This window comes from Dermacentor albipictus, chromosome 7 (genome assembly GCF_038994185.2).
Source record: "Dermacentor albipictus isolate Rhodes 1998 colony chromosome 7, USDA_Dalb.pri_finalv2, whole genome shotgun sequence".
Classification (NCBI taxonomy): domain Eukaryota; kingdom Metazoa; phylum Arthropoda; class Arachnida; order Ixodida; family Ixodidae; genus Dermacentor; species Dermacentor albipictus.
In genome coordinates this window covers 97,614,305-97,628,005 of record NC_091827.1, presented here as the reverse complement: position 1 = coordinate 97,628,005, position 13,701 = coordinate 97,614,305, and the positions used below count along the sequence as shown (strand labels likewise).

Sequence of the window (13,701 nt, the reverse complement as noted above, 5' to 3'; positions counted from 1 at the left end):
CGCTGCTACGCCAACACAGCAGACGGGGCCATCGATCCCGAAGGTGGGCGCAGCCGAGGCTGCCCCAACCTCCCCGGCCCCATCCAGCGCTGGCAACAGCCGGCGCAGCCAGACCCATCAGGGAGCCCGATCGACCTCCGGTCTGGTGGGCGCAGGGATCTTGCCTTCCGAGGCAGGACCCTCACAGAAAACTCGCTCGCAAGAGCATGTGTCCAGCGCCTCCCAAGAGGCAATGGACACTACAACTGTTCTCACGGCGCGCCAAGCGCCTAAGGAGCGGCGAGGCTCCCTCGAACGCTCCAGAAAGGGCAAAACCCCGATTACAGGGCCTCGAAAGAGCTCTGTAATCTAAGACATCTTTCAGTTTCCGTACACACAGCACCAACTTACTTTAAATATGGATACACAAATCATACAGTGGAACGTCAGAGGTCTTCTTAGGAACCTTGATGATGCGCAAGAGATTATACACAAACACAATCCAAAAGTGCTGTGTCTACAGGAAACGCACCTCAAATCACAACACACAAACTTTCTCCGACAGCATGTTACTTTTCGCAAAGATCGCGATGATGCAATCGCATCATCGGGAGGTGTTGCAATTGTAATCCAAAAGAGCATAGCATGTCAACATTTACAGCTACGAACGGCCCTTGAAGCAGTGGCGGTTCGAATTGTTTTGCTAAACAAACTTATCACTATTTGCTCGATTTATATACCTCCACACTACAAACTAAGCAAACATGAATTTCAGTCCTTCATAGATGAATTGCCAGAACCGTGCGTTGTACTTGGGGATTTCAATGCGCACAACAGCCTGTGGGGCGACTCTCGTATAGATGCGCGAGGTCGTCTTGTTGAACAGTTCCTCTTCTCTTCTGGTGCATGCCTGCTGAATGAGAAGGCACCCACATATTATTCTCTCGCCAACCGAACATTTTCATCAATTGACCTCAGCCTAGTTTCCCCGTGTATATTGCCTGAACTCGAATGGGAAGTTATGAAAAATCCGTACGGGAGCGACCACTTCCCCATACTAATAAGAACATCTAAAGAAAACGAATATCCTCCACAAGTTCCTAGGTGGAAGATAGACACAGCCGATTGGCAGAAATTTCGAACTCTCTCTAGAATCTCATGGGCTGACCTATCTTCTTTAGAAATTGATGCTGCTGTGGATTATCTTACAGCATTCATAATAGATGCCGCATCACATTGCATACCCGAAGTAAGTGGTTTGGCATGCAAACCACGTGTACCGTGGTGGAACAGCGAATGTCGAACCGCCCGTAAGAATCAGAACAAGGCGTGGGGGTTGCTGCGAGCTTCTCCCACCGCTGAGAATCTTGTCAACTTTAAAAAAATAAAATCCCAAGGTAGGAGAACCCGCCGGCAGGCCAGAAGAGAAAGCTGGCACAAGTTTTTATCGAGTATTAACTCGTTCAGAGATGAGGCCAAAGCCTGGAACAGGGTGAATAGGATTCGAGGGCGGCAAACATATTCACTCCCTCTAGTAAATACACAGGGCGATACACTGAAAGATCAGGCCGACTCACTTGGGGAGCACTTTGAGAGTGTATCAAGCTCAAAACATTATTCGCAATCCTTCCTAAAATATAAACAAATAGAAGAATGCAAGCCACTCATCAATAAATACCGACAGAATCAACCGTACAATTGCCCTTTTAGTATTGCCGAATTGAAAGCTGCCTTGAGCGCATGCAAAAGCTCCTCACCGGGATCCGATAGAATCATGTATGAAATGCTCAAAAACTCACACAATGACACGCAAGAAACACTACTTACACTTTTCAACACTATGTGGGACGCAGGGTACCTTCCAACGGCATGGAAAGAAGCCGTTGTGGTCCCTGTTTTGAAACAAGGGAAAGACCCTTCTTCAGTGGCAAGTTACCGCCCGATAGCCCTCACAAGCTGCATGTGTAAGGTATTTGAAAAAATGATAAATCGGCGACTCATCCATTTCCTTGAACAAAACAAAATGCTTGATCCCTTTCAGTGTGGCTTCCGAGAAGGGCGCTGCACAACCGACCATCTTGTACGTATTGAAGGACATATTCGTGACGCGTTTGTACACAAACAGTTCTTCTTATCAATATTCCTCGATATGGAGAAGGCGTACGATACGACCTGGCGCTACGGAATCTTGAAAGATTTGTCAGAAATGGGCATTCATGGTAATATGCTAAACATAATAAAAAGCTACTTGTCCAATCGTACCTTCCGGGTGAAAGTAGGCAATGTGCTGTCACGTCCTTTTGCACAAGAAACCGGTGTACCCCAGGGTGGCGTGCTCAGTTGCACACTCTTTATTGTTAAGATGACAACACTTCGTGCTTCCTTACCACCGGCCATTTTGTATTCCGTCTATGTGGACGACATTCAAATCGGTTTCAAATCCTGTAACCTCGCAGTGTGCGAGAGACAGGTGCAGCATGGTTTGAACAAGGTGTCAGGGTGGGCAGAGAGAAATGGATTCAAAATCAATCCTCATAAGAGTTCTTGTGTTTTGTTCACAAGGAAGAGAGGCCTAGTTCCGGATCCCTGCTTGGAAGTGTGTGGACAACAGATACCTGTAAACAAAGAACATAAATTTCTAGGTGTCATACTTGACTACAGACTCACTTTCGTCCCCCACATCAAACATCTTAAAGAAAAATGTCTGAAAACAATGAACATAATAAAACTTCTTTCCCAGACTACGTGGGGTAGTGACAGGAAGTGTTTAATGAATCTATATAAAAGCCTCATTCGATCACGACTGGATTACGGTGCCGTCATTTATCACTCTGCCACCCCGAGCGCACTAAAGATGCTAGACCCTGTTCACCATCTGGGTATCCGTTTAGCCACAGGAGCTTTCAGAACGAGTCCCGTACAAAGTTTATATGCAGAATCGAATGAGTGGTCACTTCATATCCAGAGAACATACATCAGCCAAACATATTTTTTGAAAGTCCACTCTAATCCCGAACATCTCTGTTTTAACACCATTAATGATATGACATATGCTACACTATTTCGTAATCGTCCTTCCGTAAGACAGCCTTTCTCGCTGCGTGTGAGGGAGCTTAGTCATGAAATGCATGTTCCAATCCTCGAACTTCGCCTAATGCATCCAGCCAAGCTGCTACCTCCTTGGGAGTGGCAGTTGATACAATGCAATACATCTTTCATGGAAGTTACAAAAAACGCTCCAGAGATTGAAATCCAGATGCATTTCCGGGAACTCCAGCACAAACACTCCTGCACGGAGTTCTACACAGACGCATCGAAGTCACACGACGGGGTGTCCTATGCAGCCGTCGGGCCATCCTTCTCGGAAACCGATGTACTGCATGCGGAAACTAGTATCTTTACGGCTGAGGCTTATGCACTATTGTCGGCTGTGAAGCATATAAGGAAATCAAAACTCCAGAAAGCAGTCATATATACGGATTCCCTTAGTGTTGTGAAGGCCTTGATGGCCTTCTCTAACCACAAAAATCCAGTAATTAACGAACTTTATTCTGCTCTGTGTAAAGCGTATATAGGTAATCAGCATGTCATCATATGCTGGGTGCCAGGTCATAGGGGCATCGAAGGTAACGTTCTTGCGGACCAGATGGCCACGTCACTTACATCGCATTCTGCTAATCCCACCGCTGCAGTTCCTGTCACAGACCTGAAGCCCTTCTTACGGAGGAAACTACGGAACCAGTGGCAATTGCTATGGGACGCGGAAACAAATAATAAGCTCCACGTGATAAAGCCACAGTTAGGATTCTGGCCTTCAGTAACAAAATCACGCCGGACAGATGTCCTATTCTGTCGTCTAAGAATAGGACACACATTTGGCACACATAACTTTTTACTCACCGGAAACGAGCCTCCAACCTGTGGTAGATGCGGGGAGAGGCTGACCGTCCTCCACGTCCTCCTGGAGTGTCGGGAAGCCGAACATGAAAGAAAGAAGCATTTTCCCTTAGCATACCGGCAGCGCATCCCCCTTCATCCAGTAATGTTACTAGGCCCAGAACCGCTGTTTGACTCCAGCGCAGTCCTGGGCTTCCTGAAAGATGTTGTATTACATGTTATAAGCCCCACACACTCGTAGCGTCTCCTCTTTCCAGAGGATGCCGCTGTGATAATTTTTTTTATGTAGCACATGCCTCTAGGCCCTTGTGTCTCAAGGGCTCTAACGAGGCAGTGGTGCTCTAGTGAATTTTAGAATCTTATATATTTTCTATTTTGCATCATTCTTTTACGATGGATTTTAATGTACATAGTATCCGTCATTAGTCATCGCCATAATTTTATAGCACGCAGATTTTACGCACTTTACAGCGACTATTTTTAGGCCACTTTACAGCCAAGTCACATCTCCCATATTACATCGTTAACACTACCACTTGTCATGGCGCTCTTTGGCCAAACCTGGCCCTTGCGCCATAAAACACTACACATCATCAATCATTCCAATCTCCAAGCAAAAAAAATGTGTGATTTTACGTACAAAAAGGACGATCTGATTATGAGGCATGCCGTATAGGTGGACTCCAGAAATTCGGACCACCTGGATTCTTTAACGTGACCTAAATCTAAGAACACGGGTGTTTCCGCATTTCGCCCCCATCAAAATGCGGCCGCCCTGGCCGGGATTCCATCCCGCGACATCGTGCTTAGCAGCTCAACACCATAGCCACTAAGCAACCACGGCGGGCAATCTTCAAGTAGTAAGATGGGGCAAAAACATGGACGCTAAATATGGCGCTTGAGAGTAGGTTGGTTAAGGACTTCTCAAACAAGCAATGGAACGAAAAATTCTAGGCCTAATTTTAAGAGAGACGAAGAGAGCGGTGTGAATAGAGAACAAACGGGGGTAGTAGTACTTGAAATTAGGAGGAACAAAGGAGCTGGGCCGGCCACATCATTCATTAATGCAAATAATAGGTTGTCATAAAATATGCACAGCGGGTTCTAGGACAGAAGAAGCGCTGTCGAGGTGAGCAGAAATTTAGGTGGGGCATTGTAATCAGAAAATTGGCAGACATAACATGGAATCAGCTAGCGCAGGTCAGGGGTAATTAGAAATCGCTGGGAGAAGCATGTGTCCTGCAGTGAACATAGAACTTGCCTGATGGCGTTTTGCAACATGCAAAACTCCTCCGTGATCTTAGAGTGACTGCTGCTCCTTAGCCGCAGATTGATGCGTACTGCGAGGCCACATTCACATAATTACAGAACGACGTCGGGCGCCGCTTCGATACCGCCACACCCACTTTGCATCGTAGTATATGTGCAGTGACAACTCTGAACAGAGTGTGTCAGCAGTGCCAGATCGACAGCTTGAATTGGTGGCTGGTCATTGCTCCGACTGAGGGTCTCTTTCTGCGCCATATATGCCACCATGTGACGATCAGTCCTATCTCTCGTAGAAGTGTGCGAATAATGCGTAACATGTCTACTGCAATTCCTTTTACGGCAGTGCAGTGAACAGGCGAGCTGGTTGTGGTTGTGGGCGCTGTAACAAACGCCCGGAAACGGAAGCTGCCAAATAGTATTGTTTATAATGATTTGCCGTAAGAATGTAACCTCATCTGCGGGTACATGATGTGTTATCATGCAGTCACTTGATCGTGCTTCTTTAGTTTTTTTGTCCTTTAATCCGCGTTTTGCTTCCTCATCGCTCTCGTACGACACCGTAAGCTGCCACTTCGGACGCAGGCTTATCTTAGCGAAAGACATTATTAGCTAAGAAATTGCGTACGAACAACAGTGCTTAGTGAATTTTGCCCATGATTCGCACGCCACCTGCATTACGAATTTTGCTTATCAAGACTGGTTTCTCATCAAATATAGCCATATTGGTTAGGCCAACAAATTATATTGTACTGCAAAAGAACGAGTAGTAGGCACTGCTTTGCGGAAGACGACGACGACTAGTTTGGTCTAAGCCGTGTGCCTGGATTACCTGAGCTGTGTGACCTCTCGCTGCGAGAAGTCACACAGCTACTAGCTTCGCAATCAACGCTTTACTACGTGCCAAAGTGTCTCGCCGGACGACAGGGTTTCGGCCATAACCGACCTTTCCAGTGCTGCTCCAGCCCACTCTCCATTCCTCCACAATATCAAACCGTTCGTTTGCGAGGAAGTCATGCGCCAACTGTCACTGCTGCCTGCTACCCCGTCGTAGGCAGGGAAATATCAGCTTCCATCATAACCTACAAGCTAAATAGAAGCAGTGTACAATCCGCAAGGCACGCAACACAAAAACATCACCGAGTTACACAGAAAAAAATTACACCAATGTTCTTTCTGTACTTCCATGGAAAAGGCAGAAGTGGCGCTAACCAAGTTGAATAATTTTGTATTACATATCAATATATGTAATAAAATTAACCGCGTGGGCAGCTTGTTAAGCAGAGTAAAGATTGTGTAAAGAGTTATCTACGTGTCATAAGGTTGCTATTATGCATGCTCAGAGAACATGGAATGCAATGTGTAATAATTTTTTGCGCAGCATGATCACGGCGACAATCGTGGCTGTGACCATTGCGGTTGTCGTAGGGATCGTCATCTTCTCCATGGTTATCAACGGCCAGCAAGGTTCAAAACACGCGATTGTTGCGAACACCAGAAAAACGAGAACGACGGCCAAGATCAAGACGTCTGTTCAGACACCCAGACGCCAGGGCAACGAAGTCACTGCTTCCACGGGGTTACAAGAACTCAACTCATGAGCGCGATCTGTAACATACCATCAAACTTAAGGCTGCACTGCTTGAGAGCTAGCTGATTTCACGCTTATTTTTAACACAGTATTATACAATTTTCAATGCTCCAAAATAGTTCTACTAAGTTTATCATTCTCGGGTATATCTTTCTTGCGATTGCCGATGCATGAGTAAAGTCGTGTTCGCTTATTCCTAGCATTGAAGTTCTCCTTCCTCGGCCAGCGTCGGAAAACAAAAATGCGTCTGCAGCACATCATATGACCACCACTTATGGCGCAACTACTGCGTCTGCATACATCGACAGATATAAAGCCTGATATGTAAACTTATCATTAATTTTCAGTAGTTATCACATAGTCACCGCTCCAAAGTTGAACCTTTCGTAGCAACTCAGGGCGTTTGAGAGGCACTGTATAGGTAGCCGGCAAATTGGTTTTTACTAACAGTGCAGCAGTAACATAGGCCTGAAAGAGAGTTCATGTATGCATATTTTGCCAGACTCAATCGGCATGTGTACATTGTGACTGCGGATGGAACCAGCAGGAGCGTGCTGATTTTAGTGAGGTGTCGTTCTCTGATCGTCCCGCTTTTAGCTCAGATCTGCAAATCAGCGCCATCTCTAGTGGATGCAAGGAAACTAGCATGATGATGATGGCCTGAAGTACGTGAATAGTGCAAAGCTTCGGGAGCAGCCTGGCATAAAACGCTTGTCCAGATGTGTGCCAGTCCTACCAACTAGTCAGTCAAGGATACCCGTGGTGTATGATAGCAATACCAATTATATAGACACTGCAGGCGCAATTACGCCGTCGCAGTCAAGTTAAAGTATAAATTACAACTGCGATAACTTCGTGGCTGTACACCGTATGCTGAATTTGCGAGTGAAAGCGTGCGATTGTGAGCCGCAGATGGCGGCTCGATCTCGTGCGTGGAAGGGCGGAAGGCGGCGAGAAGGCTTCCATCACGCGCTAAGCACTAGGGAAAGAGAGGGGTAGAGGCGTTCTACCAGTTCTACTGCGGCGGCGGCAGCGTACGTCGCGGCTGACCGCGGCCACCCGGGTCTTCGAAGGGATATGCAAGGGCGACACAGTCTCGGTACGCCGAGGGCTGATAGCTTCATGCGCACTGTCTTCTCGACGCTTTGTTCGCGTTGAAGCAAGAGGCAGCCCGAATCTCAATTGGCTTGCTGCTGCCATCGCACTACGTCAGGCCAGCGTTCTGACAGTGAGTGCCCGTAGTCATCGGGTGAGATATGTTCATGTTTGCCTGTGGGGGCGTGGCACCATGCTTGTTAATTTAGTCTGTAAGCACATGTTTACAAGTTTATACGGCCAATAAAGCTACTATCCTTACTTCGTATAGCTATTGAATAATTACCTGTCTCAATCAATGCTTCGCCGTTCGAGTTGAACTGCCACTAGCTTTCTCACAAGGCCTGCGTTTTCACTTTAAAGATATGACAGCAATATACACGCCTTCTTGATGTAGTGGGTACGGCGTGGCGCTGCTAAGGCCGAGGACGAGGGTTCGAATGCTGGAGGCGGCGGCCGTATTTCGATGATGGTAAAAGCACCCGTGAACCATGCATTGAGTGCATGTTAAATAACCTCAAGGGGTCATAAGTAAGCCGGAGTACACCACTCATATTCACCTCATTTTCACGTCTTGGTTTTGCCCCAGTCGAACCAAACCATTTAATTAATATTAAAAAAGCAGTATATAATCATCGCCAATCTTCAACGCTGTCTATGATTACGTCAATGAACGTGGTGTCGTCGGACACGTTGAAGGCAAAACAGTGATCCTTGGGGGTGTCGTGGGACGAAGGTCTTGGTGTCACGCTCCCAGCACCACTGGGTGAGCCAGCTAAACTGCCCCCGAGAGTGTCAACACGCGGGATCCCAGACAGTTGTGTAGACGCCGAAGCCAGCACTGATCAAGTGCTGACGCGACGCTACAGTCTCACTCACATGAGCATGAACGGTCATGGGCTTGTTATGCCACCCAAACAAAAATTGATGTTCGCCAAAAGATGCAGACGCAGTAACAGCAAAGCGCTGGTCGATTTCGGCCCATTCTTTTTGACCTCACTAGCTGAATAAACGCAAAGTGATAAACAAAAATTACAATTTACAAGCTAAGATAAATGCTCAGAGTTTTCTATCGGAGGGAGGTAATCGTAAAGTTGTAATATTCTATAACTCGATTATTGCATTCCAAAGAACATTCAGGGCTCTCATGCAAGCTGCGTTGCTAGTTGTTGCTTGACTGACATTTCATACGAATCACGATGTGGGAAGCTGTAGTCTGTTTGTTTGCGGTGTACTCGAAAGGGAGCTTAGCCTTGAGTCGTACTTGGAATTCTTTCACTGGTTACCGAGCCGCACAATGGACATTTGAGTAGAATAACAAAGTGAGGCTCCCTCAAATCCGAAGTGAGGCTCCCACAAAGTGAGGCTCCCCCAAAGCCAAGCATCAATCTGAGAGACATTGCGTGACAGAAGCAACTTCTACTGTTCCTGACATCCGGCTGACTGCTAGATTTCGGAATATATATCTGGCGGTCATGAAGAAGGCCATAGAATACACTGGATGCCCGCGAGTGCCTCCGTGGACTGAAAATATTAGACAAGAGGGCAAAGAGCATTGTTAATCACTAGAGAAACAATATGAAACAGATATAGGGGAACGAGATGGAACTTAAACGCTCACCGTTGAAATAGGTGGAGCGCCGGATAAAACGAGTGTTTAACATTTTCAAACGACTAAGATTCTCATGGAAAAATAAACTGTCTTACGTGCACGTGGGGAACATTTATCGTTATTCTCTCAACTAACTTCTACATTTCAACTCGGAAGCACTAGGAGGGCCGTATAAAGACATCAACAGTCAACAAGAGCGCGGCCTACAAGAAACAGAGGTGGGACGACCCAATCGTTTCTCTGTGGTGGACTCTGAGGGCTTGATTTCACTTGCGCAGAAAGGCTGGTGCGGTGGGGTTCAAAGTGATCGAAAATAAGGAATTGTCGACTGAAGCAGCTGGTGATCTTTCGCACCTGCAACTTTTGGTCGCCTTGAAGAAATTCATACGGTAGAACTCCTGTTTTTTTCTCACCAGTGACACCAACGCAGATGTATGGGCAACGTGCTGTCCTATATTGAGGCCACCTTCTAAAATGCAGAAAACTTGAATAAAAGCTCCTGCTTGCCTAAATTGGCAGAGATCTAACATGGTTAACGAGATCACAGTATGATTTGAATTTTAATTTAAAGAAAGTGTGAAAATATTATTCCGTCGATAAAATGCATATTCGCCAACGGCCTTTCATACCATGACAAAAGTCGCAGTATGTTAACGCAACGACAATCTCTCTTGAATAAGTTGCACGCATTTATCCAAGATACTGAGCGAGTTGGAGCTTGGAGATCTGGTACATTTCGAGCGCTTCAAGGGAAAAAGATGCACGTTGGAATCACAGCTGAAAACGGCAGAATAGAAGAAAGATGTCGTTTAACTTGTTGTACCCGCCATGGAAACTACACCCAACGAAGCCACGTAGCAGCATACTCAAATGCTAAAAGGCATAATGCATGCCTGAAAAAAAAACTTGTAATAGACGTGCACGTGGTGCACGTTTATTCTATCAAAGCAACGATTATGTACTTAATCGTTGCTTGTACCTAGAGGAAATATGCGTTGTTACTTGCACTCCTACGGAGCTCTCCAACGCCTCCCTCCTTCACAGTTGTGAAGATGTCTTGCAGTGAAGAAACATAGCCTTCGCTGACCACACCTAGCGTGACTCTCACCGAAGTAACTGCTTCCTGCCCGTGATCCTGGCCCCTTTTCCAGCCAAGCTGATGTTGACACTGACTACTGGATGTAACTTTATGAACGTGTCAGGGCAAACAATTCGAACCGATCCTCACGTTCGACAATGTTCCCTTCTATTTCGGTGATTTCACCATGGGTATGGTTCGAGAGGCGCGAAGGTGACATTGCTAGATGAGACATTTTCAAGCAGCAGACCCGCGATCTTTTCGGCAAAACCTCAGGTCGTAAGCTTGCTGCAAAGGAAAAGAAATCTCGTGACTGCAGCGAAAACCGCATACAGAGCTATACGTTGCTTACATTCTGGACGTTGTAGCTACTTGCCGCAAGGTTGACGGCCATATGTCTGAGGCGGAAAAAGTTGTGTACGTGTTAAAAGGCATTGCAGACAATGCCTTCAACCTCCTTGTTTACGCTAGCATCTGCACTGAAGAATGTGAGTGGTATGAACAAGCCAAAAGCCGCCGAAGAGTGCACCAGTTCACCCAGCTCCCAAATACGGCTGAAACTTTGTGAGGTAATTGGTGCCCCCACCAACCACCCATTTATGACTTCACGCGCATTGTCCGCCGCCACCTTGGGGCTGCCTGTCCCGCACCCACTCAACCAGCCATTCTTCCATCACACACCTATATACGCCTAATCGACGCATTCGGTAACCGTAATTCAAGCGGTAGTAAGACAAGAGTTTCCGAATCTCTACATCTCATCTGTGCGCCCTGTAACTCGTCTGGACGCCCGGCCATACGCCACGGCTGCTGCGTGTCGTACCCACACCCGTCCTTTGCAATCAACCCATCTGTTTTCACTCTACGGATCAGACGCATTTGTAGCTATTGCCGTCGCCGTTGGACCTCCTCAATCCAGCCCGCCTTACCTACCTACCTGCGTCCCATCACTTCACAACGTTCATCCGCTCCTACTTACCACTCTTAGGCCTCCCACGAGCCTCTTACCACTGACGCGTGTCAGTGGTAATGTCAGGTGCTATTCCAGATCCCCATTGCCTCAACGCCGGCAATCCCGCGCTCGTCAGCTTCGCCGATTTTTCTCCCCGACATTTTCAGGACAGTCAGAGCCAGAAAAATAGACAGCGAAACTTGTGGAGGTGAAGCTGCACTTTTCTGAAAGAAACCCTTTACTCACGCTACCCACACACCGTAGCCTCCTTGACGTCCAAGTCGACAGTGCTTCTATTACTGTTCTCGTCGAGACTAGAGCACATTTATCCGTCATGAGTGCCATTTTACGCCGCCGCCTTAAGATCTTAACGCCCTCTACGAGACCCACCATACGTGTTGCGGATGGTGATACTGCTGACGTAGTAGGAACGCGGATTGCTCGTGTCGGCATCGCCGGTCGTCACATGGTCGTACTTTTCGGCATCCTCGCTCGCTCCTCCATGATGTCATACTCGGCCTCTACTTCCTTTCGGCGCACTCTGCCCTTATTCATTGTTCACCTAATACACTCCCCCTTTACCTTCCTGCTCTATCGGATGCCCGTGAAACCCCACCGTCTAAACCCCACCGCTTTGGTTCTTCTACTGTCTTATGCTGCCACGTGTGTGTGTGTGTGTTATCCACTTGTGCTGTCTCTAATGAGGACTATTTTATGAAACTACTACCGGACGTGCAATTTAGGCGCAATGTTACTCTCCCACATACCGTCGTCACGATTGCCGACAACTGCATGTTGCTTCAGGTCCTAAACATTGGGCTTACCCCACATATGCTGCCACGGCAGATATGGCTTGGCCGGCCCAGCGGTGCCAAAGATCACACCATAGACGATATCGCTGTAGCGCCTTCTCCTGATCAAAGCAAAGGTCCGCAGTCAGCCGCTTCCAACATCATTTACGGAACATATTGCATCACACATTTTGCCTCTACAGGCTGACGCCCTCTACTGCATTTTCCCTTGTTACAATGACATTTCTGACATTCATTGTCGCTATTTAGACCGCGCATCGCCACTCATCGAATATACAGAGGTGACTATGCCATTTCACGCTCGGACTGAACATGGGTCCACGCAAGAACGCGACGTCATTCTTGAGAAAGTGACCAAGATGCTAGCTGAGTACATCATTGAACCATCATTTAGCCCATGGGCGTCACCCGTCGTATTAGCCAATAAATAAGGTAAGTGGTGGTTCTGCATCGATAATAGAAACGTCCAGAAAGTGACTAAGGAAAGTCGGTACACGTACTCCTTCGTATATATGACATCCTGGACGGGCTTCAAAGTTGCACTTTCTTTTCGTCTCTGGACCTTCGATCTAGCTACAAGGAAAATGGCTGTAGAACATATGGATCGTGAGAAGACTGTGTTCCCCACACCTGACGGCCTTTAACAATTCAACATCATGGCTTTTGGCCTGTGCAATGAGCCAGCAATGTTTCAAGAGCTGATGCACAGGCCGCTTCAAGATTGAAATGGTTCACTTGCTTATGTTATTGGACGACGTGATACAAATTCCTACCATTTTCGTGACAAGCCTTGTGCGCCTGTTAACTATACTGGCTATTTTACGTCGAGTAGGACTGTAGCTACATTTTAGCTAAAACAAATGACAGTGCTTGGCCATCTTCTTGATGCTTCCAGCTCAAAGCCTACCACCATCAATCTGAAAAACATGTAAAGCTGTGCCGAGATGGCGCTTCAACCCTCGGGGGTAATGCTACGCGCCTACTAAAGCCAAAAGGAAGGAGCCATCACTGGGCAAAGACGATGGGAAGGATGATGTCGTTCTGCCTATGTGCAGTCCACGTTTTTGTTGAGAGCCTTGCATCTCGGCGTAAATACACGCCCCGTGCATAGCCAGACCTCGTGTGTTTTTACGTAACACTATGTATCCTATTTCTCAATCTGAGACTATTGTCCACGGCAACCTTTTTAATCGCAGTATTCAGTGGTTGCTCTCAAAAGAAAATCTGTCATGCGCCTGAAGGTCGCCAAAGAGTTGGAACATCGCTACTTACATTGTAATAGCAAGTTAAGTTTATCATGACGGAGCAGCTTCTGTTCAATCTACTTATGAAAAACTTCAAATCATTCGCAATATCCTTAGTGGAAGAAAAAAAAGAATTTTGATGACTCAGAAGTTATGTGCAAGCTCACCTAACCTA

The 13,701-nt window shown here is 46.9% G+C and overlaps 1 protein-coding gene across 1 annotated transcript in view; it reads left to right on the top strand.

Moving 5' to 3' along the window:
* Positions 1-6,932, top strand: part of LOC135897114 (uncharacterized) — a 58,769-nt gene extending 51,837 nt beyond the window's left edge. The window contains exon 6 of the mRNA XM_070521386.1: positions 6,524-6,932. Within this exon, the coding sequence (XP_070377487.1) occupies positions 6,524-6,743 (220 nt within the window). The 3' untranslated portion in view covers positions 6,744-6,932. The remainder of the gene's footprint in view (positions 1-6,523) is intronic.
* The last annotated feature ends 6,769 nt before the right edge of the window (positions 6,933-13,701 follow it).